At 43.1% G+C, this 27,790-nt stretch overlaps 1 protein-coding gene across 3 annotated transcripts in view; it reads left to right on the top strand.

Moving 5' to 3' along the window:
• Positions 1 to 27,779, top strand: part of Gpr143 (G protein-coupled receptor 143) — a 30,829-nt gene extending 3,050 nt beyond the window's left edge. Inside the window, exons 2-10 of one of the 3 annotated variants that reach the window (XM_050132678.1) lie at positions 667 to 1,123; positions 3,031 to 3,140; positions 4,267 to 4,361; positions 11,204 to 11,296; positions 13,679 to 13,788; positions 20,511 to 20,619; positions 22,912 to 23,029; positions 23,637 to 23,871; positions 25,829 to 27,779. In XM_050132678.1, coding sequence (XP_049988635.1) covers positions 874 to 1,123; positions 3,031 to 3,140; positions 4,267 to 4,361; positions 11,204 to 11,296; positions 13,679 to 13,788; positions 20,511 to 20,619; positions 22,912 to 23,029; positions 23,637 to 23,871; positions 25,829 to 25,878 — 1,170 coding nt within the window. In that variant the 5' untranslated portion in view covers positions 667 to 873 and the 3' untranslated portion in view covers positions 25,879 to 27,779. Of the gene's footprint in view, positions 1 to 666; positions 1,124 to 3,030; positions 3,141 to 4,266; positions 4,362 to 11,203; positions 11,297 to 13,678; positions 13,789 to 20,510; positions 20,620 to 22,911; positions 23,030 to 23,636; positions 24,332 to 25,828 lie in introns of those variants that run through there. The other 2 variants (XM_050132677.1, XM_050132679.1) reach the window with 2 other exon arrangements.
• The last annotated feature ends 11 nt before the right edge of the window (positions 27,780 to 27,790 follow it).

The raw sequence follows: 27,790 nt of genomic DNA, 5'->3' as shown, positions 1-27,790 counted from the left end.
AAAAAAAAAAAAAAAAAAAAAAAAAAAAAAAAAAAAAAAAAAAAACAAAACCCTCTGCAGGCAGAGGCAGTTGGATCTCTGCAGATTTCAGGTCAGCCTGGACTACAGAGTCAAACTTTGTCCCAAAAACATACAAGAAAACCCCTGTATTTGCTGCTGTGGATTCCTTTAGTTTTATTAGGTATGTCAGGGTGGGTGTTTGTTTATTTGGTTTTTTTTTTTTTTTTCATTTTGAGGGGTGGGTTGGATAGTCTCTCCCTATGTAGCTTTGCTTGGCACAGAATTCCCTGTGCCGACCACGATGGATGTGAACTCCAGAGAGATGGCCTGCCTCCACCTCCCAAGTGCTCAGATTAAAGATGTCTTTGATGTGAAAGGAAGGTCCCTGTGGGTTTGTTTCGATGCAGCAGGACCACAGAGAGAGTACAATGTGGGAGACTGTTTCTGCTTAGGAGAGATGTATTCAGTGGATGAACGTGAGTGTGTTGCCTCTCAGGCATCGCATGAAGATGTCACAGTTACAAACTGTCTGATGAATGGGACAGATCTCTCCAGGTTGGGGGCTGCAGGTTATGGGGAGGGAAGCTAAAGGGAAGGCCTGGTGCATTGGGAAATTGCTGACCCCTGCTCACTCCTTGCACTCCTCCCCCATCCCTCCCTCTGAAGATTCAGCTTTAGCCTCATGAGACCTCGTGGCCTACAAAGACGGAGCCAGGCGCCTTCGCAGCCTAAGGGGCTGGGGTGGGGAAAGAGGCCCAGGCACATGATGCCCAACCTCCCTGGCCACCAGAGCACCTGACCTACAAAAGCCTTGGGTTTTGCCGAAAGGAGCAAGACCAATTGCAAAAGCCTGAAAACGTCTTGAGTTTTGCAATGGCCTCCCCACGCCTGGGCATCTTCTGCTGCCCCACGAGGGACACAGCCACGCAGCTGGTACTGAGCTTCCAACCGCGGGTGTTTCACGCGCTGTGCCTGGGCAGTGGCGCTCTCCGCCTGGTGCTGGGCCTCCTGCAACTCCTGCCTGGACGCAGATCTGTGAGTCACACAGGGCCTGCGACGTCCCCACCAGCCTCGGTGCGCATCCTCCGCGCTGCCATCGCCTGCGACTTTCTGGGCTGCCTGGGTAAGGGCGTGCGGCCGGCACCTTTTAGGGATGGAATACACAGCTCACGGAGTAGGATGTGCAAAGTTGTGCAGCGGGCTCCTTTAGGGAATGGAATACGCAGCTCATAGAATGTGCAAGGTTGTGCAGCCGGCTCCTTTTGGGGATGGAATACGCAGCTCACGGGGTAGACCGTGCAAGGTTGTTAATTCAAAGAGGAGAAACAGTCAACGCCATCCGTGCCTATGTTTTTTCCCCAATGTGCTTATTTGTTGGTTGCTTTGTTTTTCATCTAAAAATTCTATCTTCTGAGCTCTTGTTGAAATCACCAGGATCCTGTGCTTGCTGGGTCAGAGCTCCCCCCTCCGCCCCCCCCCCCCAGCGGCTCTGTCTCCAGCCCCTCAGTCTGGTTTTGAACCTCAGGTATACAAAGTTCTATCTGGTGCATGTTTTGTGACACCTAAGAGAGATTCACATGGATCTAATCTACATGGGAAGTAGAAAAAGACAAGATCTCCTGAGTAAAATGGGAGCATGGGGACCTTGGGGGAGGGGAGAGGCAGGGAGAGGAGCAGACAGAAATGTAGAGCTCAATAAATATCAATAAAAAAATTAAAAAGAATGACACAACATTTTAAAATGTTTCAATATCCCAGAGAAGATAAAGGCACGTGATGGCTGCATAAATTTATATAAAGCTGCGTGGGAATGAACACAGTATTTGTTCCTGATCTGAGACCCTCTTAGCTCTGCTAGGGCCAAGTAGAAGGTGGGAAATAGATGCTGTGGTCCACAAAACAACCATGGTTAACGACCTGGCCCTTAACAGAAATGAGTTTGTCGATGTCCTCTCTCAACTAGAGCATAATGCACGTTACTGAACTCCAAACTAGACATTTTATTTTATCAGCTTGGTGTGGGAATTGCCCAATATGCATGCAGGTCGTCTATAATTATAAAGAAGTATCCTGAATCCCCAGATGCATCCTGCCCGGGTTTGCAGATCTTTTCCCTTTTTCCTCCCTCCTGGTTGGGTTAATTGGAAACAAATCCCAGGCTGGATGAATTTCTGTCTGTCAGGTTCCAATAGAAAGAAAGCACCAAAACCAAAAAAATTTGTGTAATGAAGACCTGTTTTATACCATTGCCAAGAGTTACAAACATGTGATTATAGACACTGAAGAGTTTGAGTTCCCATGAATACTCTGTAATTCCAAGTCACTTTCTCACATTTGGAAAGCACGACAGGAAAAACCGTTTCCTTTCCACAAGGGATAAATTGTTTTCCGTGCAGGATAACTTGATTCCTTCAGGATGTTCTCAGAATAGGTATCAATAAGTAATTTAGTTCTGTAGCTCGAATAATTAGAAATAAAGACGTACCTAGATATCTTGTTGAGTAGCAAAAGAACATAATCCTTCAAAAAAATCTGGTAGATGAGGTTGTAGACATGAGACTGAAGTACTTTTCAGAAAAGCTGTTCTAATTTATTAGTGGTGGCTTGATAATTAGAAGATTTGGCTTAAGAGTTCAGGGACCACACTAATTCTTCAGTGCATGTGTGGAGTAGTGTGTTACATGGTACACATGCATTTTCCCAGGTCCTTATATGATGAGTAACAAGGATATTAAAAGTACAAGTGAAAATCACAGTGATTCCCAATCACCAAACAAAACAGGAACAATGTTGTTCCTGCTTATAACGTGAACAGACGCTGAAGTGCCTGGGACAACTCTCACAATAACAATGATCTCGGTTGCTCAGCCTTCAGTTTCCTTGTTATTGTTGCACACCAATATGCTTTTCTCTTTCATCTTTCTCTCTTTCCTTTCTTTGTTCCTTTTTTTATACCCCCTCTAAAACAACCAGCTTGTTGCAGTTTTGAATTAAAATCAATAAAGCTTTCACTTTCTAATTCTCATCCAGGAATTGTTATCAGGTCCACGGTATGGGTAGCCTACCCAGATTTCATTGAAAACATCTCCGGTGTGAATGGAACTGACATGTGGCCTGCTGCTTTCTGTGTGGGGAGCGCAGTAAGTCACCTCCCTTTGTTCACCCTCCTCCTTCTGCTCCTGCTGCATGATGGTCTTCACACACACACACGTGCATGTGAACACACACACACACACACGCACACACACACACGCACATGCCTCCCTCTGCTCACCCTCCTCCTGCTGTATGACAGTTTTCAAAGTCAGCAGAACAAACACTGGGAATTGTGGTGAATGCAACTCTCAGGTCACACCCTGGACCTGAGGACCAGGAGTCAGTGTGAGGTCAAATCTACTTGGGGTGTAGATAAATACACAAGTCTGAGAATGAACCATCTAGTGTTTCAGCCTTCACCTTATACACACACACACACACACACACACACACACATGCGGGCATGCATGCACGCGCGCGTGCACACACACACACTTTTTCCATAATGTGTACACAGCCCCAATCAAAGTCAGCTATAGAGAAAGACAGAAAGATTGAATGTGGTTTTCTAAAGGAAATATATTTAAATATACATGAAATATTCCACATGAAATCTTTTGTATAAGTAAAACATGCAGTAAACACATAGATTACACACAGAGAAACACACTAAGCTTCTGGCACTGCCATCCCCTTCACAGGAATGATGTGGAGAAGGTAAGAATGCCATGTGGAAGTCTCAGTTCCTCGGTAGAATTTCCAGCTTACTTCCATTTCTACTCTCTATGATTCCTTAGCTGCATTCCAACAATGCCTCTGTCTCAGTGAACATGTGCCTTGTCTTAAGCACACCAGAGACAGAGTTCCCGTGTCAAATCTAACTCTATTGACAAAGGACACACATACATGTCAAATCTAACTCTATAGACAGAGGATACACAGAGTTCCCATGTCAAATTTAACTACATAGACAGAGGATGAATCTACATGTCAAATCTAACTCTATAGACAGAGTATACACAGAGTTCCTGTGTCAAATCTAACTATACTGACAGAGGACACATGCATACACAGACACCACCGGGCCACAGCCATAGTGCGCTTCAGAGAATGTGTCCACATGGGATGGCTCACCAGTGCCGTCAGACAGAGCCGTGACTGCCCGTCATTGCAGGTGTGAGTTGCAGGCCTCATGCATGCTGCTAGAATTGTTAATCCTCTTGGTTACAGATGTGGGTCCAGCTGTTGTACGGCGCCTGCCTCTGGTGGCTCTTCTGCTATGCAGTCGATGTGTACCTGGTGATCAGGAGATCGGCGGGACTGAGGTATTTATGACTGGGAACACGGACAGGGATGTCTTTCCTGTTTCTGTGGGGGAAAGTTGGACATGCTGTTGGGCATTCAAAGGTTCTTGGTGGTGCGGTTCACGCCATATATCACCTGCCAATTGGATTTCTATCCAGAAATATTTATGCTTGCTCATTTTTATAGTGACATTTCTTTCAGACACCTGGTTCCACTATGCAATTCAGGCTGCCCCTGAACCTAGGATCCTCCTGCCTCCGTTTTCTAAGTGCTCAGATGAAAAGGATTTGCCACTATTCCCAGCTGACAGCCCATTTCTATAAGATACCACTGGTAAATTCAAAACATCAAGATTCTTCCAAACTTGCAAACAAGTAACTTTGGAAATTAAAGAGTTAGAGGCTGTTGGTAAGTTCAAGTGAAAAGCGTATGTGTTCAAAACCCTGGGTTCAATTCCAGTGGCCACATCAAAATCCAGAAACCTAAAAGTGGTGGGGGAATCAGGCATTTGGAAGTGAGCACTGTGTAAGGGCCTCTCACTCTGTCATCCTGCGCTGCTTTTATGCTCTGTTTATCATCCGGGCTCCCACCCTGTCCCCTGCTCCTCAGGGGCTTCAGTATTAATTCTAAGGTCAACATTCATTTTAGCAGGCAGGATGATGGTAATGCCAGCATCTAGAAGGTTTTGGGAAGTGCATGGCTTCTGAGGATGTGCGATCACATGGAAAATTAATACATGGGCTGTGAAGCGCCAAAAGCTTTTTAAAGGCAGGGGTTTGGGCAAGTCTCAAGCATGGAGATATGTGCCTGTCCCTCTGCACATATGTGACAGTTGCATAGCTTGTCTTTTCGCAGGACTCCTAACAGTGGCAGCAGGGACTGCCTCTGACTCTGGTGCCTGCTTCCCTGGCCTTTTTCTCCTGCTGGGTTGCCTCATTCAGTCTCAATAGGAGAGGAGGTGCCTAGTGCCTAGTCTCAGTATAACTGGCTGATATCCATGGGAGGTCGCCCTTTTTCTGAAGGGAACCTGAAGAGGTGAGAGGAGGGACTGGAAGGAGAAGAAGCAGGGGAAAGGGTTGGGATGTGAAAGCAAAACAAAATAGATAAATACAAAAAATAGTAAGACTTTGAAGAAAAAAAGTTATGTGCCTGTGTGAAACAGAGGGAGCTCCCCATCCTAGAGACGCCAGGCATACAGCAGAAGTCACAAAATGCTCAGTTTCCGTGGAGACCAAGTCTCACCCTAGAGAGACTGAGGCTGGTATTAAATTCCAGGGCAGGGGCCCAACTTGGCAAACAAGGTTGGTAAATGTCACATGTCCTTTGGGATCTGGTAAGCACTCATCCGCTTTCTTTGGCAGAGCAGAGTCCTTTCCCCCTTTAATTCCCATGCCCAGAAATATTAAGATAGACTTGAAGTTTAAATTTTAGCTTTCACTGTAGCTCCTGCTCTAGTGAAGAATACTGAGGTTTCAAAACAATATTACACAGGGCTTGACATCTTGAAAAAGACCTTGAACTAAACGTATGATACATCGTAAGAAAATGACAGTATGGTTCTCCTCAGAGTCATCTCAAGCACCCCAGAGACAGGGATGGGAAGATCTGGAGTTGGAGGTTAACTCAGGCTGAATAATGGGACCCTGTTGCAAAAAGTGTGGACATCAGAAGCCATAAGATCTCTGGCAGGCCACAAAGGTGGCTGGTCCTGGGCACAGGGTGAGAAGCAGAGACAGCCATGCAGAGTGAGGTTGGATATTTATTTAGTGGGTTATGGAGGGGAGAAGGGGAGAAGGGAGAAGAGCAGAGAGGCAGAGAGGGAGCAAGACAGTGGAAGAGAGAGAGAGAGAGAGAGAGAGAGAGAGAGAGAGAGAGAAGAGGGAGCAAGATAGGGGAACACAGAGAGAGAGAGGGAGAGAGACAGGTGTTGTGTGGAGGAGCGGCGGGCTGCGTCCCTGGCACCCGACTGCCCACATGGCTAGCTTATGCCCTGAAATAATTACACGGAAACTGTATTCTTTTTTTTCTAGTTTTTCGAGACAGGGTTTCTCTGTAGCTCTGGAGCCTGTCCTGGAACTAGCTCTTGTAGACCCTGGTCTCGAACTCACAGAGATCCGCCTGCCTCTGCCTCCCGAGTGCTGGGATTAAAGGCATGCGCCACCACTGCCCAGTTTGGAAACTGTATTCTTTTAAACACTGCTTGGCCCATTAGTTTTAACCTCTTATTGGCTAGCTCTTACATATTGATCTAACCCATTTCTAATATTCTGTGTAGCACCACGAGCTGGCTTACCAGGAAAGATCTTAACCTGTGTCTGTCTGGAGTGGGAGAATCATGGTGACTGCCTGACTCGGCTTCTTTCTCCCAGAATTCTGTTCTGTCTACTCCACCCACCTAACGGCTGGCCTATCAAAGGCCAAGCAGTTTCTTTATTAATTAACCAATGAAAGCAACAGATAAGAAAGATGACCCTCCTCCATCAGACAGGAGAGGGAGAAAGAGGGGAACACACACACAGAGAGGGAGAGAAGGAGGGAGAGGAGAGGGAGAAAGATGGGGAACACAGAGAGGGAGGGAGAGAGAGAGGAGAGGGAGAAAGGGGAACAGAGAGAGAGGGGAGAGAAAGACAGGGGGACACAGAGGGGGGAGGGAGAGGGAGACAGAGAGAGGAGAGGGAGAAAGAGAGGAGAACATATATACAGAGAGAGGAGAAAGACAGAGAGAGAGAGAGAGAGAGAGAGAGAGAGAGAGAGAGAGAGAGAGAGAGAGAGAGAGAGAAGGAGAGGAGATGAAATGAGAGGGAGAAAGACAGGGGAACACACACACACACAGAGGGGAGAGGGAGACAGAATGGGGAGAGAAGGAAAGACGGGAACACACACACACACACAGAGGGGAGAGGGAAAAAGACAGGAACACCGAGACAAAAAGAGACAGAGAGAGGGAGGGGAAGGGGGAGAAATGGGGAGAAGGGAGAGAGCTGGAAAAGAAGAGGCTGGGGCCAACAGGAAGGAAGGACAGACAGGCATTGAGTGGGTGGGGCTTGTCTCTTACAGGGATAGGACAAACCATTACAGTTGGGAACCATGAAGCATTCAGATAAAGGTACACAGGTGTTCACTTATGGTCTGACTGCCACTGAGTGAGGGTGCAGGTTCATAATCTGGTTGGGTTTCAGAAGGCGTCTGTTATTAACACAGCCGTCTCCTGTATCCTGTAGCCTAGATGTGGCTGTTGTGGCACACAGAAGGAAGAACCATTGCCCAGGTTTCAGTGACCTCCAGCCTTGGATTTGGCTAGTCTTGCCTCCTGGACTGGACTCCTTGCTCTGTCAATACACCTGGTGTGGCCCCAAATGAGGGGAGGGTGTGGTGAAATTTGCATATTCTGCTGTCATCAACAACACAGCTCCTGCAGAGGGCCACTCCAGGGTAGCAGAGTCTGCGTATAACTTAGATCTCTGGTAATGCTCACATCACAGACGTGCTCCCCTTAGATCTCTGGCAATGTTCACATCACAGACAGGCTCCCCTCAGATCTCTGGCAATGCTCACATCACAGACAGCCCCCGCCCCCAGCTTCCTGCCCCTGTGAGGCCTGAGAGGGATACTCCAGGAACTGGTTACAATGGGGGAGGCAAAATATGCTGGAGTCATTTCCTTGTGCTCTCCCAGCAGTTGGAACAAAGTGGTTTTTCTCTGGAAGCTTTGTGTGCGAGCCTCTGCTTCTTTTCCTGCTTAGTTTCTTGCTCTGATCCATGAGCATGACTTCTGCTCATACAGCTGCTCTTCAAAGTCAGAATCCCCACTGGACATGGCTGCCATTTGCTAGGTATCTTGCTGAATCTCACATGACAGCTAGTGTCTGTGACTGCTGGAGCCCAGCCTGCCCACCCGATCACAAAGAAGCATCTGTTTGAATGCTCTCCACTGTTCCATGGGGGATGAGCTGGCTCCACGTGGCTCTATGGAGTTACTGGAGTTACCGGCAGTATAGATGAGAAGGGTGGACTGGGTGGGTACATGCAAAAGATAAAGGAGGGTTATGGCTGGAATGTGAGCTATGCAGGGAATGGGGAGTGCAGAGGAGGGAGGAAGAAAAGAAAACCCTCAGTTTTGCCAGCAGAATTTGAGATGTCTAATACCCACCAGGTCCTGAGACACGGAGTCTCTTTTGAGCCTTCAGATTACACTCTTTGTCTGATTTCCACCCAAGATATCCATCCCCTTTTTATTTATTAGTTATTTTTAATTATGTGTATATTTGTGTGTCTGTGTGTGGGCTTATGAGCAGGTACCTGAAGAAGCTAGAAGAGGGTATTTACCTGGATCCCCAAGAGCTAGAGTTACAGACATTTGTGAAGCTGCCTGACAGGGCTACTGGGAACTGTACTCAGGTCCTCCGTGAGAGCGGTATAGTGCTCTGAACTGAAGCATCTCTCTAGCTTCCCACACTCTGTTTAAAACAGAGCCTTTTTTTCTAGATTTTAGTGTTTTAAACCTTAACACTTACCTTATTGCATTTTGAATTTATTTCCAGAGTTTTTCTGTGTATCCCTGGTTATTATGGAGCTCACCTTACTCTGTAAACCAGGCTGGTCTCAAACTCACAGAGCTCTGTTGGCCTCTGCCTCCTGAGTGCTGAGATTAAAGGTTTGTGCCATCACTGCTTGACTGATCTATCATCTATCTATCTATCTATCTATCTATCTATCTATCTATCTATCTATCTATCATCTATTTATCTAATCTATCATCTACCTATCCTCTATCTATCATCTATCATTTATCAATCTATCATCTCTTTCTATCATCTATCTATCTATCTATCTATCTATCTATCTATCTATCTATCTATCTATCATCTATCTACCCATCAGTTTTTGAGACAGGGGTATAGCTATGTGTATTCTAGCCCAAAATTCCTGTATTTTTATGACGTCCTATGATTATATTGGGCCACCCTGTTAATCTAAGATGAGCTCACCTCAACAATCCTTAATCACATCTGTGGACTTTCCTGTCATATTGTATTCCAGGTTCTAGAAATCAGGACATGGACATCATTGGGACCTTGTTCTGGCTACCACACCGTTTAGCTACTTAACTTATACACTTAGCCTTCTACTTTGGATGATCACAGTTCTGAACTCGATTTCCCAGCCTCTGTTCCTATTTCCCTATTTAGTGCTTAGGGGGTACAATTACTTGCATGATTCTTATGAGGATTTGATATGACAACCACTTGAAATTGTGAAATTCAGAAAAGTGACTTGTGTTGTTCTTGGTATTTTCTGTGTCTACAACTTTTGCTCCATAAACGTTTGGCCACTGAAAGTTGCAAGTGATTTCACTGTGCCATATATGATCACCATAATGGATTACCACAGGGTCAGAGCAACGGGGCCAACTAATCACACTTTGAAATTGATCACTTTTCAGAAGGCTCCACTTTTTGTCACTTCCCCATTAGAATTTCCTGATGACATTCAAATCACAACAGACGAGAACTGAACACTGCTTTCTCAGGATATCTACATATGTGATTTTTTCTCTTTTTTTTAATTAAGATTGAGTCTCAATTAAACAACTTTGTGTGTCAAAAAAAAAAGATTGAGTGTCAGAAGTAGCAGCCACCCCCCCCCCATTAGGATGGTTGTCATCAGAACTGGAATTATGTAATGGTGTGTATCTGTAGTTGCAGCTACTTTGTAGGTTCAAACAGGACAAGTACTTGAGCTCAGGAGTTCAAAGCCACTCTGGACAACAAGGTGAACTCCCACTTAGTTTGTTTTTAAACACACACCCCAAAACCAAGAAAAGAAGAAAAAGTGGTGTTCACTGTTGTTAGAGACAAAGAGAATTTGGTTCATTCAAAATTTAAATATGAAGGGGTTGGGGTACAGCTTAGTCATAGAGCAACTGACTACTGTCTATGAAGATGTACACTGGCTTAACATGGACATACCATTTAACCCAACAATTTCACACACACACACACACACACCACATGCACACACACCATGCACATGCACACCACACACGCACACCATACACACACCACGCACACACACACATAACACACACGTGCACACCATACATATACACACACATGCACACCACACACACACGCACCACACACACATACAACATACACACACATACTACACACACACTCATATACACACACACAAACCACACACGCACACCACACATGCACAATACACACATGCATACCACACACATACCACACACACACACCCCAAAGAATTGAAAATAGTAGCTCAGATAACTGTATATACATGTTTACAACACTACTACTCATAGTAGCCAAATGATAGAAACAATCTAAATTTCTATTGGTGGGTGTTTGAAGGAGCATAATGGGGCTTGTCCATATGATGGTTTATTACACAACCATGAAAAACTTGCTAAGTGAAAAATACTATATGCAAAGCCATTCAGTTTATTATTGTCTGTGTGAATATCCAGAACAGACAACTCCACAGAATAAGGCGTATAAGTGGCTCTCAGGGCCAGCAAGGATGGTAGTGACTACTAACGGGAACAAATTCTTCTTTTGTGCTGATCAAAATGTCCTGGAATTAGTTAGTAGTGATGGCTGAACAACACTGCACATGTGCAAAGCATCTCTGAACTTCTCACTTTCAAATAACAAATTTTATGTGATGTGAATTTCACATCTGAAAATACAACAATGTAAACCCACAACCTCCTCACCGGCAGCACGAGAAACTCTTGGCAGGAAACCCTTCATGGCACAGAAGTCGATCTGGTCCTTTCCGTTGGGCAGGCATGTGACTGTCTAATCTGTGGTGACCTCTCTTCTGTTCTCTCCTAGCACCATGATGCTCTACCACATTATGACCTGGGGCCTGGCTGTGCTGCTCTGCGTGGAGGGGGCAGTCATGCTCTACTACCCGTCCGTGTCCAGGTAAGCCCGGTCACCCCGTAATGTAGTGCTCAGATCCCTGGTCTATTGCATGTCTCTAACATGGAATGAAAAGCTGGATAGAGGAATCCCACTGGAATAGAATGAGGGATGGTAACTCAGTGGTAGAGAATTTTCCAACACGCTTAAGGCATTGAGATCCACCCCTCCCTGTGAACAGAGATATTTATAAAACCTCAGGGCCTGGGGATGACCACTGTAAATTTAAGCAGAAAACAGAGAGGTAGACAGTATCTCTGTGATTTTAGGAATGTGTCTACCGAGGCTCAGCACAGCACAGCCCTCCTGGTCAATCCTACCCTTTGCCTGTGTTTGTTAATAAAGTTTTATCGGAACACACACTTGTTTGTGTGTGGACCGCTGCCACCTTTGCTTGACAGACATAGGATTCAGAGCTACCACAGAGACCACGAAGCTGAAATATACGAACCATCTGCTTCTGTATGGGAGAAGTTTGCTGACCCATAGTGTAGAACGTTTTTGACAACTCTCGGTTTTTTTTGTTAGATGTCTGTCTCCACTTTGGTATTGCCTTGTCTAGGAATCACTTTTCTGTGGCTGTGAATAAATACCATGACTCAAGGTAACTTAAGGAAGAGAGAGTTTATTTGGGCTTACACTTCCAGGGAGATGAAAAGTCCATTGTGACAGAGAGGCATGGCAGCAAGCGGTAGCCATGATTGCATGATCAGGAAGCTGAGAGATCACTCTTCGACCACAAACACAGAACAAAGACAGTGAACTGAAGGCCTCTTAAATACCCGAGCCTGTTGGGGACATTCCTCATTTCAACAATTGCAACCTGCCAACCAGGGATCTTCTCAGGGAGCTCTGTGCAGGCATGCTCTATATTTTGCTTTCTGGAAAGCTTATAAAGAACAGACAACAGTGTTACCGCTATCACAGTAGAGCACGCTTAACTGGAAAGCTCCTTCTTTTTCCCTTTCTTTTCTTGTGTCCTCCCCTCTGGGACCTGGAAATACCCCAAAAAAAAAAATTGAGTCCAAGACTTCCATTGATTCGGGGCTCGCAAGGAGGCCCCGGGTGCTCAAATGCCTTTAATTGAGCTTGGATTTAAAGTCTCGATGTGTGATTATCTCTTAGTCCTGTGCTACCCATTTTCTGGAACCCTGGGTGTTCTTTACATATATCCTCACTCTCATTTCAACAATTGCAACCTGCCAACCAGGGATCTTCTCAGGGAGCTCTGTCATTTTCTCTCTGCCTTTCTGTCAGAATTACTCTTCTCTGCCTTCTCATGTCCCTGGAATTTTTCCAGACCACACTGATCCTTCATAACTGAAGAAGAACATTATTTCTGTTAGAAAGAGTCATCATAGTGGCTCGTTGGCCTCTTTGTACCTGAACTCTTCCATGGCCTGCTTGGCCTTTGTTTATTAATTCACAGCCATTTTTCTCCTCCTAAATCATATGTGTTTTAGTTGATAGTTCTTAACTTTTTTAATTAAAAAATAATTTATTTATACCAGTGTTTTGCCTGCATGTATGTATGTGCATCATGTGTGTGCCTGGTGCTGGAGGAGGTCTGAAGAGGGCACAGGAACTCTGATGATTATGGTGTGTGGGTGCTGGGACTGAACCCAGGTCCTTGGCAAGAACAGCAAGTGCCGTCAACCTTTGAGCCATTCCTCAGTTCCAGATCCTATATTTGCCACGTGCGTACATGACCTTTCACTGCATCCTAAGGTGACCAATGATTTTCATGATTAATCTGTAGAAATCCTCGTTAGTTGCCCTAAAAACAACTGCTGAGACTTCGTTATTCATGGTAACGACATTTCATTTTAAATCTTTTTTGGAGGCAGGGTCTCTCTATTCTATAGCTCTGGCTGCCCTGGAACTCACTGTGTAGACCAAAATGGCCTCAAACACAGAGACTCCACTGCTTTCCTCTTCCGAGTGCTGGGATTAAAGGCGAGCACCACCACACCCAGCTTTTTTCACATCTTAAACTTCTACCTTCTGAGTTGCTCAAGGAGAGGAAGTGGATCGTATTCAAGTTACTAGGCAAGGCCACATAGCAAGTACTTAAAGTCCAGTATTAAAATGGGTGTCTTTGTCTCCCCTTCTACTTGGACTCTGTGTGTGTGTGTGTGTGTGTGTGTGTGTGTGTGTGTGTGTTTTCTTGAAGAAACTCAAAGCAGAGAATCCACCACTCCGGAAGACTTTTTCCATCCTATACTTTCCCAGAAGGCCTTTAAAAGGTTCCCCCAGTGAAATGCTCTATCACTCCTCCCATATATGAGACAGGAACATGACCTCTTATCTCAGTTTCCGGGGAAGTGGGTCATCTCAGCTAAAGCTTTTCTTTAAAGGAGAATGTTTTGGTATTCCTCTTTTCAGGTGTGAGAGGGGCCTGGACCATGCCATCCCCCATTATGTCACCACATACTTGCCACTACTGCTTGTCCTTGTGGCCAACCCCATCCTGTTTCACAAGACAGTGACTGCAGGTAAATCTTGCAGGGGGCGGGGTTACTCTTGTTATATGAACACTGAGTACATTTGCATGCCTTGGAACTCACAGAAAAAAAAAACAGCTGTTCCTTCTGCAATGACACACAACAACTAAACTTATCATTTTTTCAAGACATGAATGGAATAGTTGGACAAAACGATCATGTTTAATAAGTGAAAATGTGAAAGTCTACTTTACCTACACAGGGTTTTTTTTTTGGTTTTTTTTTTTTTTTTTTTTTTTTTTTGGTTTTTCGAGACAGGGTTTCTCTGCGGCTTTGGAGCCTGTCCTGGAACTAGCTCTGTAGACCAGGCTGGTCTCGAACTCACAGAGATCCGCCTGCCTCTGCGTCCCAAGTGCTGGGATTAAAGGCGTGCGCCACCATCGCCCGGCCTACACAGGGTTTTTTTTGCTGGTATTTGCTCAGCTAAAGATCATCGGTTTTGGTTGAGGCTTCACTTCTGTGCTGGGCTCCTCCAGAGTCTGCCTTTAGTCTGGAGGGCCTGAAGATGATTTTGTAAAACTGTAGAGGCCACTTAGGTAGAGGAAGAGACAGATAAGAGAAGGGATGAGGTTTGGATTCAGAGTCTGGTCATCCCTAGGCAGTCACTTGACCTATGCATTTTTCCACAAGGACAGGAAACAGCAGTGGAACACAGGAAACAAGTCCATTGCAATGGTAAAAACTGAATGAGGGGAAGATAGTGAGTAGGCAAAGGGGTACATCTCTTACAGCTAGGACTAGGGGCCTGCGTCTCACCCCTTCCACCTCCTCAAGTGACCATGGCTTGGAGCGAGTGTCCATTGGTATCCATGTTTCTGTGCCTCTCTTGGGTAGAATGTGAGTTAAGGTATTTGCACATTGGCCTTCACAGAAAGGTCATTTAAGAGTCAGGAGTTGTTGAGAGAAACTTCTAAAGAGTGTTTAAAGTCCCTATCACTAGTGATAAACTGTTGACATGTTTGATGCATCTTTTCCTATCTGCTTTTAAATATAGTACATTAAATATTTTACTTTTTATGCTGTAGTCTCAACTGTTGGTTGAACTGAAGAATATTTATCTATTTACTATATTTATGTATGTGTGCCTACCTGAGTTTATGTGCATCACATGCATATCAAGACCAAAAGAGGGCATTAGGTTCTCTGATGGGTGTGAGCTCTCATGTGGCTACTTGGAACCAAACTCTAGTCTTCTGCAAGAACAGAAAGTGTTTTTAATCATAGAAGCATCTCTCTGGCCCTTGCTTTTAGAATAAAAAAAAATTAAAAGTCTATTATTATTCTGGACACAGAAAGACAATTATCACATGTACTCACTCATATGTGGTTTTTAAACATAAAACAAAGAAAACCAGTCCACAAATCACAATCCCAGAGAACCTACACAACAATGAGGACCCTAAGAGAGACATACATGGATCTAATCTACATGGGAAGTAGAAAAAGACAAGGTCTCCCGAGTAAATTGGGAGCATGGAGACCATGGAGGGTTGAAGGGGGAGGGGAGAGGCAGGGAGGGGAGCAGAGAAAAATGTGGAGCTCAATAAANTTGTATTTAGATAAATTTTTTCTTATCTGCTTTTAAATATAGGAATTTTGTTTTAAAAATTTCACACAAGAAGTGTTTTTTGTCAAAGCAGTGGAAATGTCTTGGCCAAACACTATACTGTTCCAGTGGTTATATCTGTGCAATAGAACCATGGGTCATTATTCTCTACTTATATATTTTATCTTGTCTCTAAGGAGAATTTTTAACTTTTTCAATATTCTTTTTTTTCTTTTATTTATTACTTTATAAATAATACCAATCAAAATTTCCACTTCCTCCCCTCCTCCGTTTCCCTTCCACTCCCCCATACTGCTGCCCCTCCCTCTCCAGTCCTAAGAGAGGGAAGGGTACCCTGCCCTGTGGGAAGTCCAAGGCCCTCCCTCCTACATCCAGGTCTAGGAAGGTATGTATCCAAATAAAATAGGATCTCAAAAAGCCAGTACATGCAGTAGATACAAATCCCAGTGCCATTATCATTGGCTTCTCAGTCTGCCCCAATTGTGAGCCACATTCAGAGGGTCCAGTTTGATCCCATGCTCGTTCAGCCCCAGTCCAGCTGGTTTTGGTGAGCTCCCTAATATTAGAACAGGCACACTGCCTCAGTGGGTGGACCAACCCCTTGTGGTTCTGACTTCCTTGCTCATATTCTCCCTCCTTCTGCTCTTCAACTAGACCTTGGGAGCTCAGTCCAGTGCTCCAATGTGGGTCTCTGTCTCTATCTCCATCTGTTGCTGGGTGAAGGTTCTATGATGATATTCAAGATAGTCATCAGTCTAACTAAAGGACAAGGCCAGTTCAGGCACCCCCTCCTCCACTAACCAGGGTCCTAGCTGGTGTCATCCCCGTGGTCTCCTGGGAACCCCTCCACAGCCAAGTCTCTTGTCAACCCTAAAATGCCTCCCTCAATTAAGATAACTCCTTCCCTGCTCCCATATCCGTCCTTCCTCCATCTCAACCATCCCATTCCCCCAAGCTCTTCCCAATCCTTCCATTCTCCCATCTCTCTCCTCTTCTCCCCTTCCCCCACCCCACCCCACCTCCATGCTCACAACTTTTGTCTGCTTCCAATTTCCAGGAGGATCTATATATGTTTTTCGTTCAGTTCACCTTATTACTTAGCTTCTCTAGGATCGTGAAATATAGGCTCAATGCCCTTGATTATGACTAGAATCCACTAATGAGTGAGTTCAAACCATATTCATATTTTTGGGTCTGGGTTATCTCAATCAGGATAGTGTTTTCTTCGTCCACCCATTTGCATGCAAAATTCAAGATGTCATTGGGTTTTTTTTTTTACCACTGAGTAGTACTCTAATGTGTATATGTGCCACACTTTCTTTATCAATTCTTACATTGAAAGGCATCTAAGTTGTTTCCAGGTTCTAGCTATTACAAATAATGCTGCAATGAACATAGTTGAGCAAATGCTTTTGTAGTATGATTGGGCATCTCTTGGGTATATTCCCAAGAGTGGTATTGCTGGATCCTGAGGTAGGTTGATTCCCAATTTCCTGAGAAACCACCATACTGATTTCCAAAGTGGTTGCACAAGTTTGCATTCCCACAAGAAATGGATGAGTGTTCCCCTTTCTCCACATCCTCTCCAGCATAGGCTATCACTGGTGTTTTTGAATTTAGCCATTCTGACAGGTATAAGATAGTATCTCAGAATTGTTTTTATTTGCATTTCCCTGATAGGCTAAGGAGGTTGAACATGTTCTTAAGTATCTTTTGGTCATTTGAAATTCTACTGTTGAGGTTTCTCTGTTCGGTTCAGTTTTTAATTGGGTTATTTAGAATGTTAATGTCTAGTTTCTTGAGTTCTTTATATATTTTGGAGATCAGTCCTTTGTCTGATGTGGGGTTGGTGAAGATCTTCTCCCAGTCAGTAGGTTGTTTTTTTGTCTTAATGACAGTGTCCTTTGCTTTAAAGAAGCTTCTCAGTTTCAGGAGGTCCCATTTATTCATTTTTGCTCTTATTGTCTATGCTACTGGGTTTATACGTAGGAAGTTGTCTCCTGTGCCCATGTATTGCAGGCTACTTCCTACTTTCTCTTCTGTCAGGTTCAGGGTGTCAGATTTATATTGAGGTCTTTAATCTATTTGGACTTGAGTTTTGTGCATGGTGATAGATATGGATCTATTTTCATTCTTCTACAGGTTGACATCCAGTTGTGCTAGCACCATTTGTTGAAGATGCTTTCTTTCTTCCATTGAATACTTTTAGCTCCTTTATCAAAAATCGGGTGTTCATAGGTTTGTGGACATATATCCGGGTCTTCTATTCGATTCCATTGGTCAACATACCTGTTTTTATGCCAATACCGAGCTGTTTCATTACTGCAGCTCTGTAATAGAGTTTAATGTCAGGGATGGAAATGCCTCCAGAAGTTCCATTATTGTATAGGATTGTTTTGGTTATCCTGGTTTTTTTTCCATATAAAGTTGATTTTTCTATCAAGGTCTGTGTAGAATTTTGTTGTGATTTTGATGGAGATTGCATTGAATCTATAGATTACCTTTGGTAGAATTGCTATTTTTATTACGTTGATCCTACCAATCCAAGAGCATGGGAGATCTTTCCATTTTCTGGTATCTCTTCAATTTCTTTATTCAAAGACTTAAAGTTCTTGTCAAATAGATCTTTCACTTCCTTGGTTAGTGTTGCCCCAAGATACTTTATGTATTTGTGGCTATAGTGAAAGGTAATATTTCTCTGATTTTACTCTCAGATTCTTTATCCTTTGTGTATAGGGGGGCTACTGATTTTTTTGAGTTGATCTTGTATCCTGCCACATCACTGAAGATATTCATCAGCTGTAGGAATTCTCTGGTAGAGTTTTGGGGGTCACTAATGTACACTATCATATCATCTGCAAATAACAAATTTTGACTTCTTCCTTTCCAATTAGAATCCCCTTGATCTCCTTATGTTGTCTTATTGCTATTGCTAGAACTTCAAGCACTATGTTGAAGAGATATGGAGAGAGTGGACAGCCTTGTCTTGTTCCTGATTTTAGTGGAATGGCTTTGAGTTTCTCTCCATTTAATTTGATGTTACCCGTTGGCTTGCTGTATATTGCTTTTATTGTATTTAGATATAATCCTTGTATCCCTAATCTCTCCAAGACCTTTATCATAAAGGAGTGTTGAATTTTGTCAAATGCTTTTTCAGCATCTAATCAAATGATCATATGTTTTTTCTTTCAGCTTATTTATATGATAGATTACATTGATAGATTTTCATATGTTGAACCAGCCCTTCCTCTCTGGGATGAAGCCTACTTGATCATAATGGATGGGTTTTTGATGTGTTCTTGGATTCAGTTTGCCAGTATTTTATTGAGAATTTTTGCATCGATGTTCATGAGTGAGACTAGTCTGTAATTCTCTCTCTGTGTTGAGTCTTTGTATGGTTTTGGTGTTAGGGTAACTGTAGATTCATAAAAAGGGCTTGGCAATGACTCTTTTGTTTCTATTATGTGGAACACATTAAGGAGTATAGGTATTAGCTCTTCTTGGAAGTTCTGGTAGAATTCTGCACTAAAACCATCTGGCCCTGGAATTTTTTTTTTTTGGTTGGGAGGTTTTTGATGACAACTTCTATTTCCTTGTGATTTATAGGTCTATTTAAATTGTTCACCTGGTCTTGATTTAATTTGGTATATGGTATTTATCTTTAAAAATGTCCATTTCTTTTACATTTTCCAATTTTGTGGAGTACAGGATTTGTAGTGAGACCTAATGGCAATCTGAATTTCCTCAGTGAATATTGTTATGTCCCCCTTTTCATTTCTGATATTGTTAATTTGAATGTTCTCTCTCTGCCTTTTGATTAGTTTGGATAGAGGTTTGTCAAAGTTGTTGATTTTCTCAAAGAACTAGCTCTTATTTTCGTTGATTCTTTGGATTGTTTTCTGTGTTTCTATTTTGTCAATTTCAGTCATCAGTTTGATTATTTCCAGTCTTCTATTCATCCTGGGTGAGTCTGCTTCTTTTTTTTTTTTCTAGAGCTTTCAGGTGTGCTGTTAAGTCTCCAATGTGAGTTTTCTCTGTTTTCTTTAAATGGGCACTTAGTGCTGTGAACTTTCCTCTCAGGACTGCTTTCAGTGTCCCATAGGTTTGGGAATGTTGTGTCTTCATTTTTGTTAAATTCAAGGAAGACTTTAATTTCTTTCTTTATTTCTTCCTTGACCTAAGGGTGGTTCAGTAGTTGACTGTTCAGTTTCCATGAGTTTGTAGGCTCTCTGGTTGTTTTATTGTTAACTTCTAACTTTACTCCATGGTGATCCGATAAAACACAGGTGGTTACTCCAATTTTTTTTGTATCTATGGATGTTTGCTTTGTTACCGAGTATGTGATCAATTTTTGAGAAGGTTCCATGGGGTGCTGCAAAGAAGGTATATTCTTTCCTGTTTGGGTGGAATGTTCTATAAATGTCTGTTAAGTCCATTTGATTCATTACATCTGTTAGTTCTCTTATTTCTCTGTTAAGTTTCTGTCTGGTTGACCTGTCCATTGGTGAGAGAGGAGTGTTGAAATCTCCTATTATTATTGTGTGGGGTTTGATGTGTGATTTGAATTCTAGTAATGTTTCTTTTACATATGTGGGTGTTTTTTCAATATTCTAAAATAGTAAGTGTATATTATTTTAGAATGGACAAAACAAGCTTTTAAAACACCATACTTGAATGAATTACTAATAAAATCAAGAGTTTAGTTAACAAGTTAATTTCCAAGTTGTGACAAAAGTCCTGCATTTGTGTATGATGTTAGCACCAGGAGAATCTAGAAGGACCTATAGATTTGCAGCTAATCCCTGAGCTCAGTCAGTTAAGTTGAAGCAGCTCAGGGGAAGAGCACTTTCCTAGCATGCATGAATCCCTATGTATCATTCCTAGTATCACAATATACAGAGTTATTTCAAAGTGGAAGTTTGTATGTATGTGCATATATATATGTGTACATGTACATGTGTATATGTCTGTATGCCTTGGTATCTGTGAGTACTCCAGGTTCAACACTGTAATAACTGTCAGTGATGGGGTTTACCTCATGCTCTTCTGGCTATGTGTAAGCGTTCGTATCTGCTTTGATTTTCTTCTCTATTATGAGTTAATGTAAGTCATGAGTGTTGTCTGATATTTCTTTACACTCCTACAGTGGCCTCTTTACTGAAAGGAAGAAAAGGTGTTTACACGGAGAATGAGAGGCTGATGGGAGCCGTGATCAAGAGCCGGTTTTTCAAAATAATGCTGGTGTTGATTGCATGGTAACCTTTCTTCTAGTATTTTTGTTGTTGCTTGTGCTAGTGGGAAGGATCTGCCAACTTGTCATTTTACTTTTCCAAATGTGACTTACGTGTTCCAAAGGAAATCATCTGGAAGGGAAATCTCTGAAACAATGTAATGCATCCCCTGAAGGAATGAACAAAACACGGGTCAACAAGTCCAGAACTCATGTTGTTGTTTTTTTTTTTTAAAAGAAAAACCTTATGACAATTATGTATCAAACCCTGAGAATAAGAAGCTAACTATTTTTTTAAAGACAGATTCAGCCAGTTTTTCTTCTCCCTTTCTCTTTTCTTATTGTTTTGAGATAATGTCTCCCCACATATCCCTGGCTGACCCCAGTGGTTTGCTTGCCTCTGTCTTCCAGGTGCCGGGGTTGCAGAAAAACACCATCATGCCCAGCTATGGGTTCAATTTTCAAATATTTAAGCTGTATGCACCTGGCATTTTGTCTCGTTGCTGGGCTGACCAAAGTAAAGGGGCAATGATGCTTTTTATCTTATGTAAATAAAAGTATTTTGCTTGTGTGGAAGCAGATGTGCCATGTGTGTGTTTGGTGCCCATAGAGACTAGAAGAGTATGCCCAGATATCCCTGAAGTTAGCATTTTTTTATCTTTTATTTATTTATTTGGTTTTTAAGACAGGGACAGGGTCTCATGAGCTGCTCCGGGTTAGCCTGGAGCTCACAGAGTTATACCTGCCTCTGGAACACTGGGGTTAAAACACGTGCCACTGTGCCCTGCAGGTACAGAATTTGTGAACTACCCTGTCAGTGCTGGGAACTGAACCCACATCCTCTGCGAGCACAGCAAGTGCTTCTCTGCCCTGGCCTAATTTTATGAGTGTACCCATCTGTCTTACTCTTGTCCCCACAATTCCTGTACCTTTAGAGAAAAGGCCCAGGGCACATCTTCAGTGGAAAGACTCAGCTCACTGAAGGGTAGAGTCGAGGCTGGGCAGTCATCCCCTTTTGTGCCCCCCCATTTCACAAATGTTTCTGGTTGATGCTTTGAAAATATCTAACAAAGCTTATGTAAAAAGATTGCGATTCAAGCTGTAATGAATCAGTACCATACAGAACAAGGCAACTCTCCCCCGGCAGGAGGACATTTCTTTAATCGCCTTTCAGGCGAGGCCAACGTTAACTACTGCTTGTCATTCTTTCCCCTTGTTACTTCACATCGCAGGGACCCACCGAGACTGACATTTTAAAATTCCACACAAGGACTGATATTGAGTATTTTTCGGCTAGTGTGATAAACCATCATGTCAGAGGCAATTTATATGAAGAAAGATTTATTTGGGGCTTACAGTTCCAGAAGGATAGGCGTTCATCACTCTCATAGCAGCAAGCGTGGCAGCAGGCAGGTTGGTGCTGGGGCAGAAGCTCAGAGTTCACAACCCGATTCACAAAAAAGAAGCAAAGATTCTCACTGAGAATGCCGTGGGCATTTGAGACTTCAGAACTCACTGAAAGTGATACTCCTTCTCCCACAAGGTCAGACCTCCTAATCCCTCCCAAATAATTCCACCAACTGGGGGTGGGGGCAGGGTCAAGAGGCCGTTCTCATTTAAACCAGCTCAGGACTGGTGAGGTGGCTCAGTAAGCGAAGATGCTTACGCTCAGGTCTGACGATTTGATGTCTACATCCTACAAAGTTGTGGGAGAGAACCGACTTCAAGAGATGTCCTCCGACGGCACCCCAGCCCCGCCACAAGCACACATGCACTGTCTCTCAGGGACACACAGATTCCTCATAAAATATCAAAATAGTATTTTGGTTTCCATCAAAAGTTTAGGTTACTTCTCAAAAAGAAAGTAGGAAGGAGGAAGGAAGGAAGGAAGGAAGGAAGGAAGGAAGGAAGGAAGGAAGGAAGGAAGGAAGGAGAGAGGGAGGAGGAAGGAAGGAGCAAGAATGAAAGAGTAAAGAAGGAAGGAAGGAAAAAAGGAAGGAAGGAAGGAAGGAAGGAAGGAAGGAAGGAAGGAAGGAAGGAAGGAAGGAAATCTTTAGGTTACCTCTCTTATGGAGGATGATTTCTGGTTTGATACAGGGTTAAACTTTACACCTTGATGTGATGTGCAGTGTTTCCATCAGGAGAATCATTTGAGGTCTGTGTTAGATCAAGAGAAGGATTTGTATCTCAACTAAAGTCTTGATGCCAACTCAACTCCTTCTTCCTAAAGTGGTCAAATTGCTACCAAAAACCGATACACACAAACCGTGGTGAAAGATATGATGAATTTCACTGAGTGACATTTTCCTTCCATCAGTTGGTCATCCAATATCATCAACGAAAGTCTTTTGTTCTACCTTGAAATGCAACCAGATATCCAGGGAGACTCTCTGAAACGCATCCAGAATGCAGCCAGGACCACGTGGTTTATCATGGTAGGTCAATACAGACTTTTTTTTTCTTCTCATAAAAAAGGAAATCAACGTAAAAAACATTCAAAGTCCAGCATGTAAACATATAATCAGCACGAGGTTCTTGGGTGACCTCTATCACCTGGCAAGCTAGATTCAGTCATCACATTATTGAACAGGCTCAGGTCTGAGATGGAGCCTGGTGCTTGCATTCACAGGGTGTTTGATCTTCAGCACCGCAAAGTGAGTGAGTGAGTGAGTGAGTGAGTGAGTGAGTGAGTGAGTGAGTGAATTAATAAAAGCACAACAATCTCTGCTAAGTCACTCGCGCCTAGAATATGAAGGATTTGACGTTAACTCACAGGATCAAACTATTACTCTTTTTTTTTGCCTTTTCTAAATATTAGATATTTTATTTTGCTTCTTTTTAAATTAGATGTTTTGTTTTGCTTCTTTTTAAATTAGATATTTTACTATGCTTCCTTTTAAATTAGATATTTTATTTTGTGTGTCTGGGTGTTTCAGAGGAATGCCAGTTCACTGGGCAAACCAGAACGGCACTTATCACTATGGTGACCAAAGATCGTCCCATTTCCCTTGATCTCCACATGTCCTTCGCCCTCCTTCCCAGGGAATACTGAATCCAGCCCAAGGACTTCTCCTGTCTCTGGCTTTCTATGGCTGGACAGGATGCAACCTGGATGCCCATCCTCCCAAAATGGTGATGCAGTGGGAAGCAATGACTGCATCTGCCGAGGACATGCACCAGTCCCCTGTGGGCTCCCGCGTGCCTCACGGAAATCCCAAGAAGGTGGCTTGTGCTGGGGGACACGCTTCTGATGAGGTGGTGAGCGTTCTGTCTGAAGGTAATGCATTAAGCAGGGAGGTGCATTTCCTCTTCCACATCTTTTCATTTTTATCTATTTATCCACCCCTTTTAGAAATCTCTCACATTTTAGTGTATGATTGTGTTACCTGCATGTATGTCTGTGGACCACATGTGTACCTGGTGCCCATAAAAACCAGACGGTGGGGTCAGATCCACTGGAACTGGAGTTCTGGGTGGTTGTGAGCTGCTGTGTGATGCTGGGAACTAAACACGATTCTTCTAGAAGAACAGCAAGTGCTCTTAACCACTACACATTCTCCTCATTTTTAAATTTATTTATTTTTAAAACAGAATCTTGGGGCTGGAGAGATGGCTCAGTGGTTAAGAGCATTGCCTGCTCTTCCAAAGGTCCTGAGTTCAATTCCCGGCAACCACATGGTGGCTCACAACCATCTGTAATGAGGTCTGGTGCCCTCTTCTGGCCTGCAGACATACACACAGACAGAATATTGTATGCATAATAAATAAAGAAATATTTTTAAAAAATAATCTTACTCTGAAACAGAGGGTCGTCTGTAACATCCAGTCCTCCCACCTTAGCTGTTTGAGTGGTATTAGAGGAATAGACCACTGTGCCCAGCTAACTGGTTGCAATAATATCCTGGCAGTCTAAGGGGAAATGTTTAAAAACACTCAGTGGCTTAGTTCCCACATGCAAATCGGGATACCCACAGTCACCTGTAACTCCAGGTCCAGGAAAGCTAATGCCCTTTTGTGGTCCGGGTGGGCACATAAATACATGTACTCAAAGATACATATAAATAAAAATAAGTCTAAGCGACAACAAACCTAGTTAGGTTCATCAGAACAATGCTGCGCATTTTCAGTGGGTCCACAGAGAATGGGGGAGAAACAGCTGATATTAGCTAACTAGAGTGTGACAATGAAAACTCTTTACACATCAATAAATGTCTTCTGTGGTGTAGTGTCCCCTGGGTCAGAAAACGTCTCCTTTGCATTTTGAACATAATGCTTGGGACGCAAAAACATCCATGTACACACACACACGTGCACACACACATACACACACACGCACACACACAGAGACACACACATACACACATGCACACCACACACAGACACACGCACACAAACCACACATACCATACACATACCACACGTGCACACACACTCACACACGTGCACACAAGCACACGCACATGCACACCACACATACACACACATGCACACATGCATGTACACACACAAATACACGCATGTACGTGCGCGCGCGCACACACACACACGCCCAATGACGATACACAGCACAGCCCCAACAAAATATTTTGCCTTGTATCAAACTAGTGGGAGGAGTATTTTCAGGAAAGATGTATGGAATTGGCTAGAGGAGTTCTATCTTCTTTCCTTTTCCTGCTTTTTAAATACACGGAAAGAGGTTCATTCTTGGAACAAGTCTGACTGAGAAAATGTGTAAATAAACCCATGACCTGACCTCCCCAAGGTGCTAATATATAGTTGTATTGGGGAGCCCTAGAGGAAACAGAGAAGCCCTTCTGGCTGGACTGACAAGATGGAGAAACCTTGTATCTGGGGACTTTTTTTTTTTTCTGTTCTGGAATGGAACCCAAGGTCTCATTCATGCTGGGCTATTTCTGCAACTCCAGTTACACCCCAGCCCACAGGCTTCTGATACAGCCCAGTACTTCACGAAGGACAGGGACATACAAGTTCAAACCACTGTCAGCACACCAAGTTACTAATATGACCTGGGGAGGGAGGCAAAAAGTTGCATCTAGAATTAGTTGTGTGTATTTGAATTCCCATGCTGAAAGCTCAAACAACTGAGCCATTTTGACACTATAATAAAATCCTACAGTAACAATAAACCCCACTACATCTGGTTCCTACACCCTACCTCTCCCGCCTAGAACAGAATTAACAGGACCCTCCTTGTTTCTATTTCTTCCAACTAGGTGTTGCCCTGGACTGTTGCTCAGAGACCGGAAGTGTTCGAAGTCTTTAAAAATGAAGGAAGGTCCAACGGGAAAATAAACAGGGCCATTGTTCTAATTTTTCTATGCATACGAATGTTCTGCACATTTCCTATGAATCACATTATACAGTATTTGCCATTTTCTGTCTGACTTCTTAGCCTAAAATCTTGAAGGTTCATTCAGCAGCAAACATCACTACACAGTTCATTTAGCTGAGTAATATTTTATTTTTTTTATTGATTTTTATTGAGCTCTACATTTTTCTATGCTCTCCTCCCTGCCTCTCCCCTTTCCTTCAGCATTCCCCCAAGGTCCCCATACTCCCAACTTACTCAGGAGATCTTGTCTTTTTCTAATTCCCATGTAGATTAGATCCATGTATATCTCTCTTAGGATCCTCATTGTTGTCTGAGTTTTCTGGGATTGTGGTTTGTAGGCTGGTTTTCTTTTCTTTATGTTTAAAAACAATATTTTATTTTTAACAACTCCCGTTGACTGTAAAGAACTCCAACAGACCATGCATTAGGAATGGTGTTGTGCCTTTGCAGCAGTGACCATAAACACTGCCCTCATAGTTTATCGTACACATTTAAAACAGTTCAAATTATTCTTATATTGAATTAATATAAGAGTCATTAAAAGCACTGACTTGAGAAAAGGATTGGAGGAACAGGAAAGCAAATGAAAGCAAAATAATTTCTGGTGTGGGACAATGATCTATATTCTGTCAATTATATTTTAAATAAACACTGATTGGTCAGTAGCCAGGCAGGAAGTATAGGTGGGACACCCAGACAGGAAGTAGAGGTGGGTCAATGAGAACAGGAGAATATTGGGAAGAAGGACATCCTAGTGTGTAATTGTGACCCAGCCACAGAAGAAGCAAGAAGTGACCACCTCACCAAATAAGGTACCGAACCAAGTGGCTAGCATAGACAAGAATAATGGGCTAATATAAGTTATAAGAGTTAATAAGAAGCCTGAGCTAATGGGCCAATTCATTTATGATTAATGTAGACCTCTGTGTGACTTCATTGGGACTTAACAATTGTGGGAACCGGGCAGGACAGAAACTCAGACAACAAATGATGCCCATGAGGACAACTGATCCACATAAAGTGTGAGAAAGCTTGGGAAGTAATTCTAGATATAAAATAATAGAGTTAAGCATGACTTATTGATAGCAGCACTCTCCTGAGTGGGCTCTGCTTGCTAGAGGCAAGCACCCTCATTTAAGAGAGGCTTCCTGAGGTGGCTCCCTTAACTAAGATATGTGCTTCCCTGCTCCCCTATCCAACCTTCCTTTATCCCAATCATCCTGTTTCCCCAAGCTCCCCCAATCCTCCCCTTCTCACTTTTCTCTCCCCGTCCCCCCTTATCCCCAACCCACCCCACCCCCAAGATCCCAACTTTCTCCCCGGCAATTTTGTCTACTTCCCATAGCCAAGAGGATATTTATGTTTTTCCTTGGGTTCACCTTCTTATTTAGCTTCTTTAGGTTCACCAGGTATACACTCCGTGACCTTTATTTATGGCTAGATACCAATTATGAGTGAGTACATCCCATGTTCATTGTTTTGGGTCTGGGTGACCTCACTCAGGACTATTTTCATCCATTTGCATGCAAAATTAGAGAAGTCATTGTTTTTTACCGCAGCATAGTACTCCAATGTGTATATATTCCACACTTTCTTCATCCATTCTTCCATTGAAGGGCATCTAGGTTGTTTCCAGGTTCTGGCTATTACAAATAATACTGCTATGAACATAGTTGTACAAATGCTTTTGTCATATGATAGGGCATCTCTTGGGTATATTCCCAAGAGTAGTATTGCTGGGTCCAGGGGTAGGTTGATCCCGAATTTCCTGAGAAATTGAAACACTGATTTCCAAAGTAGTTGCACAAGATTGCATTCCCACCAGCAATGGATGAGGGTACCC

This window comes from Alexandromys fortis, unplaced genomic scaffold (assembly GCF_014885135.2).
Source record: "Alexandromys fortis isolate MF-2015 unplaced genomic scaffold, M_Fortis_MF-2015_v1.1 scaffold_443, whole genome shotgun sequence".
Classification (NCBI taxonomy): domain Eukaryota; kingdom Metazoa; phylum Chordata; class Mammalia; order Rodentia; family Cricetidae; genus Alexandromys; species Alexandromys fortis.
The sequence above is the reverse complement of the archived record's forward strand: the minus strand, read 5'-3'. Positions and strand labels throughout refer to the sequence as shown.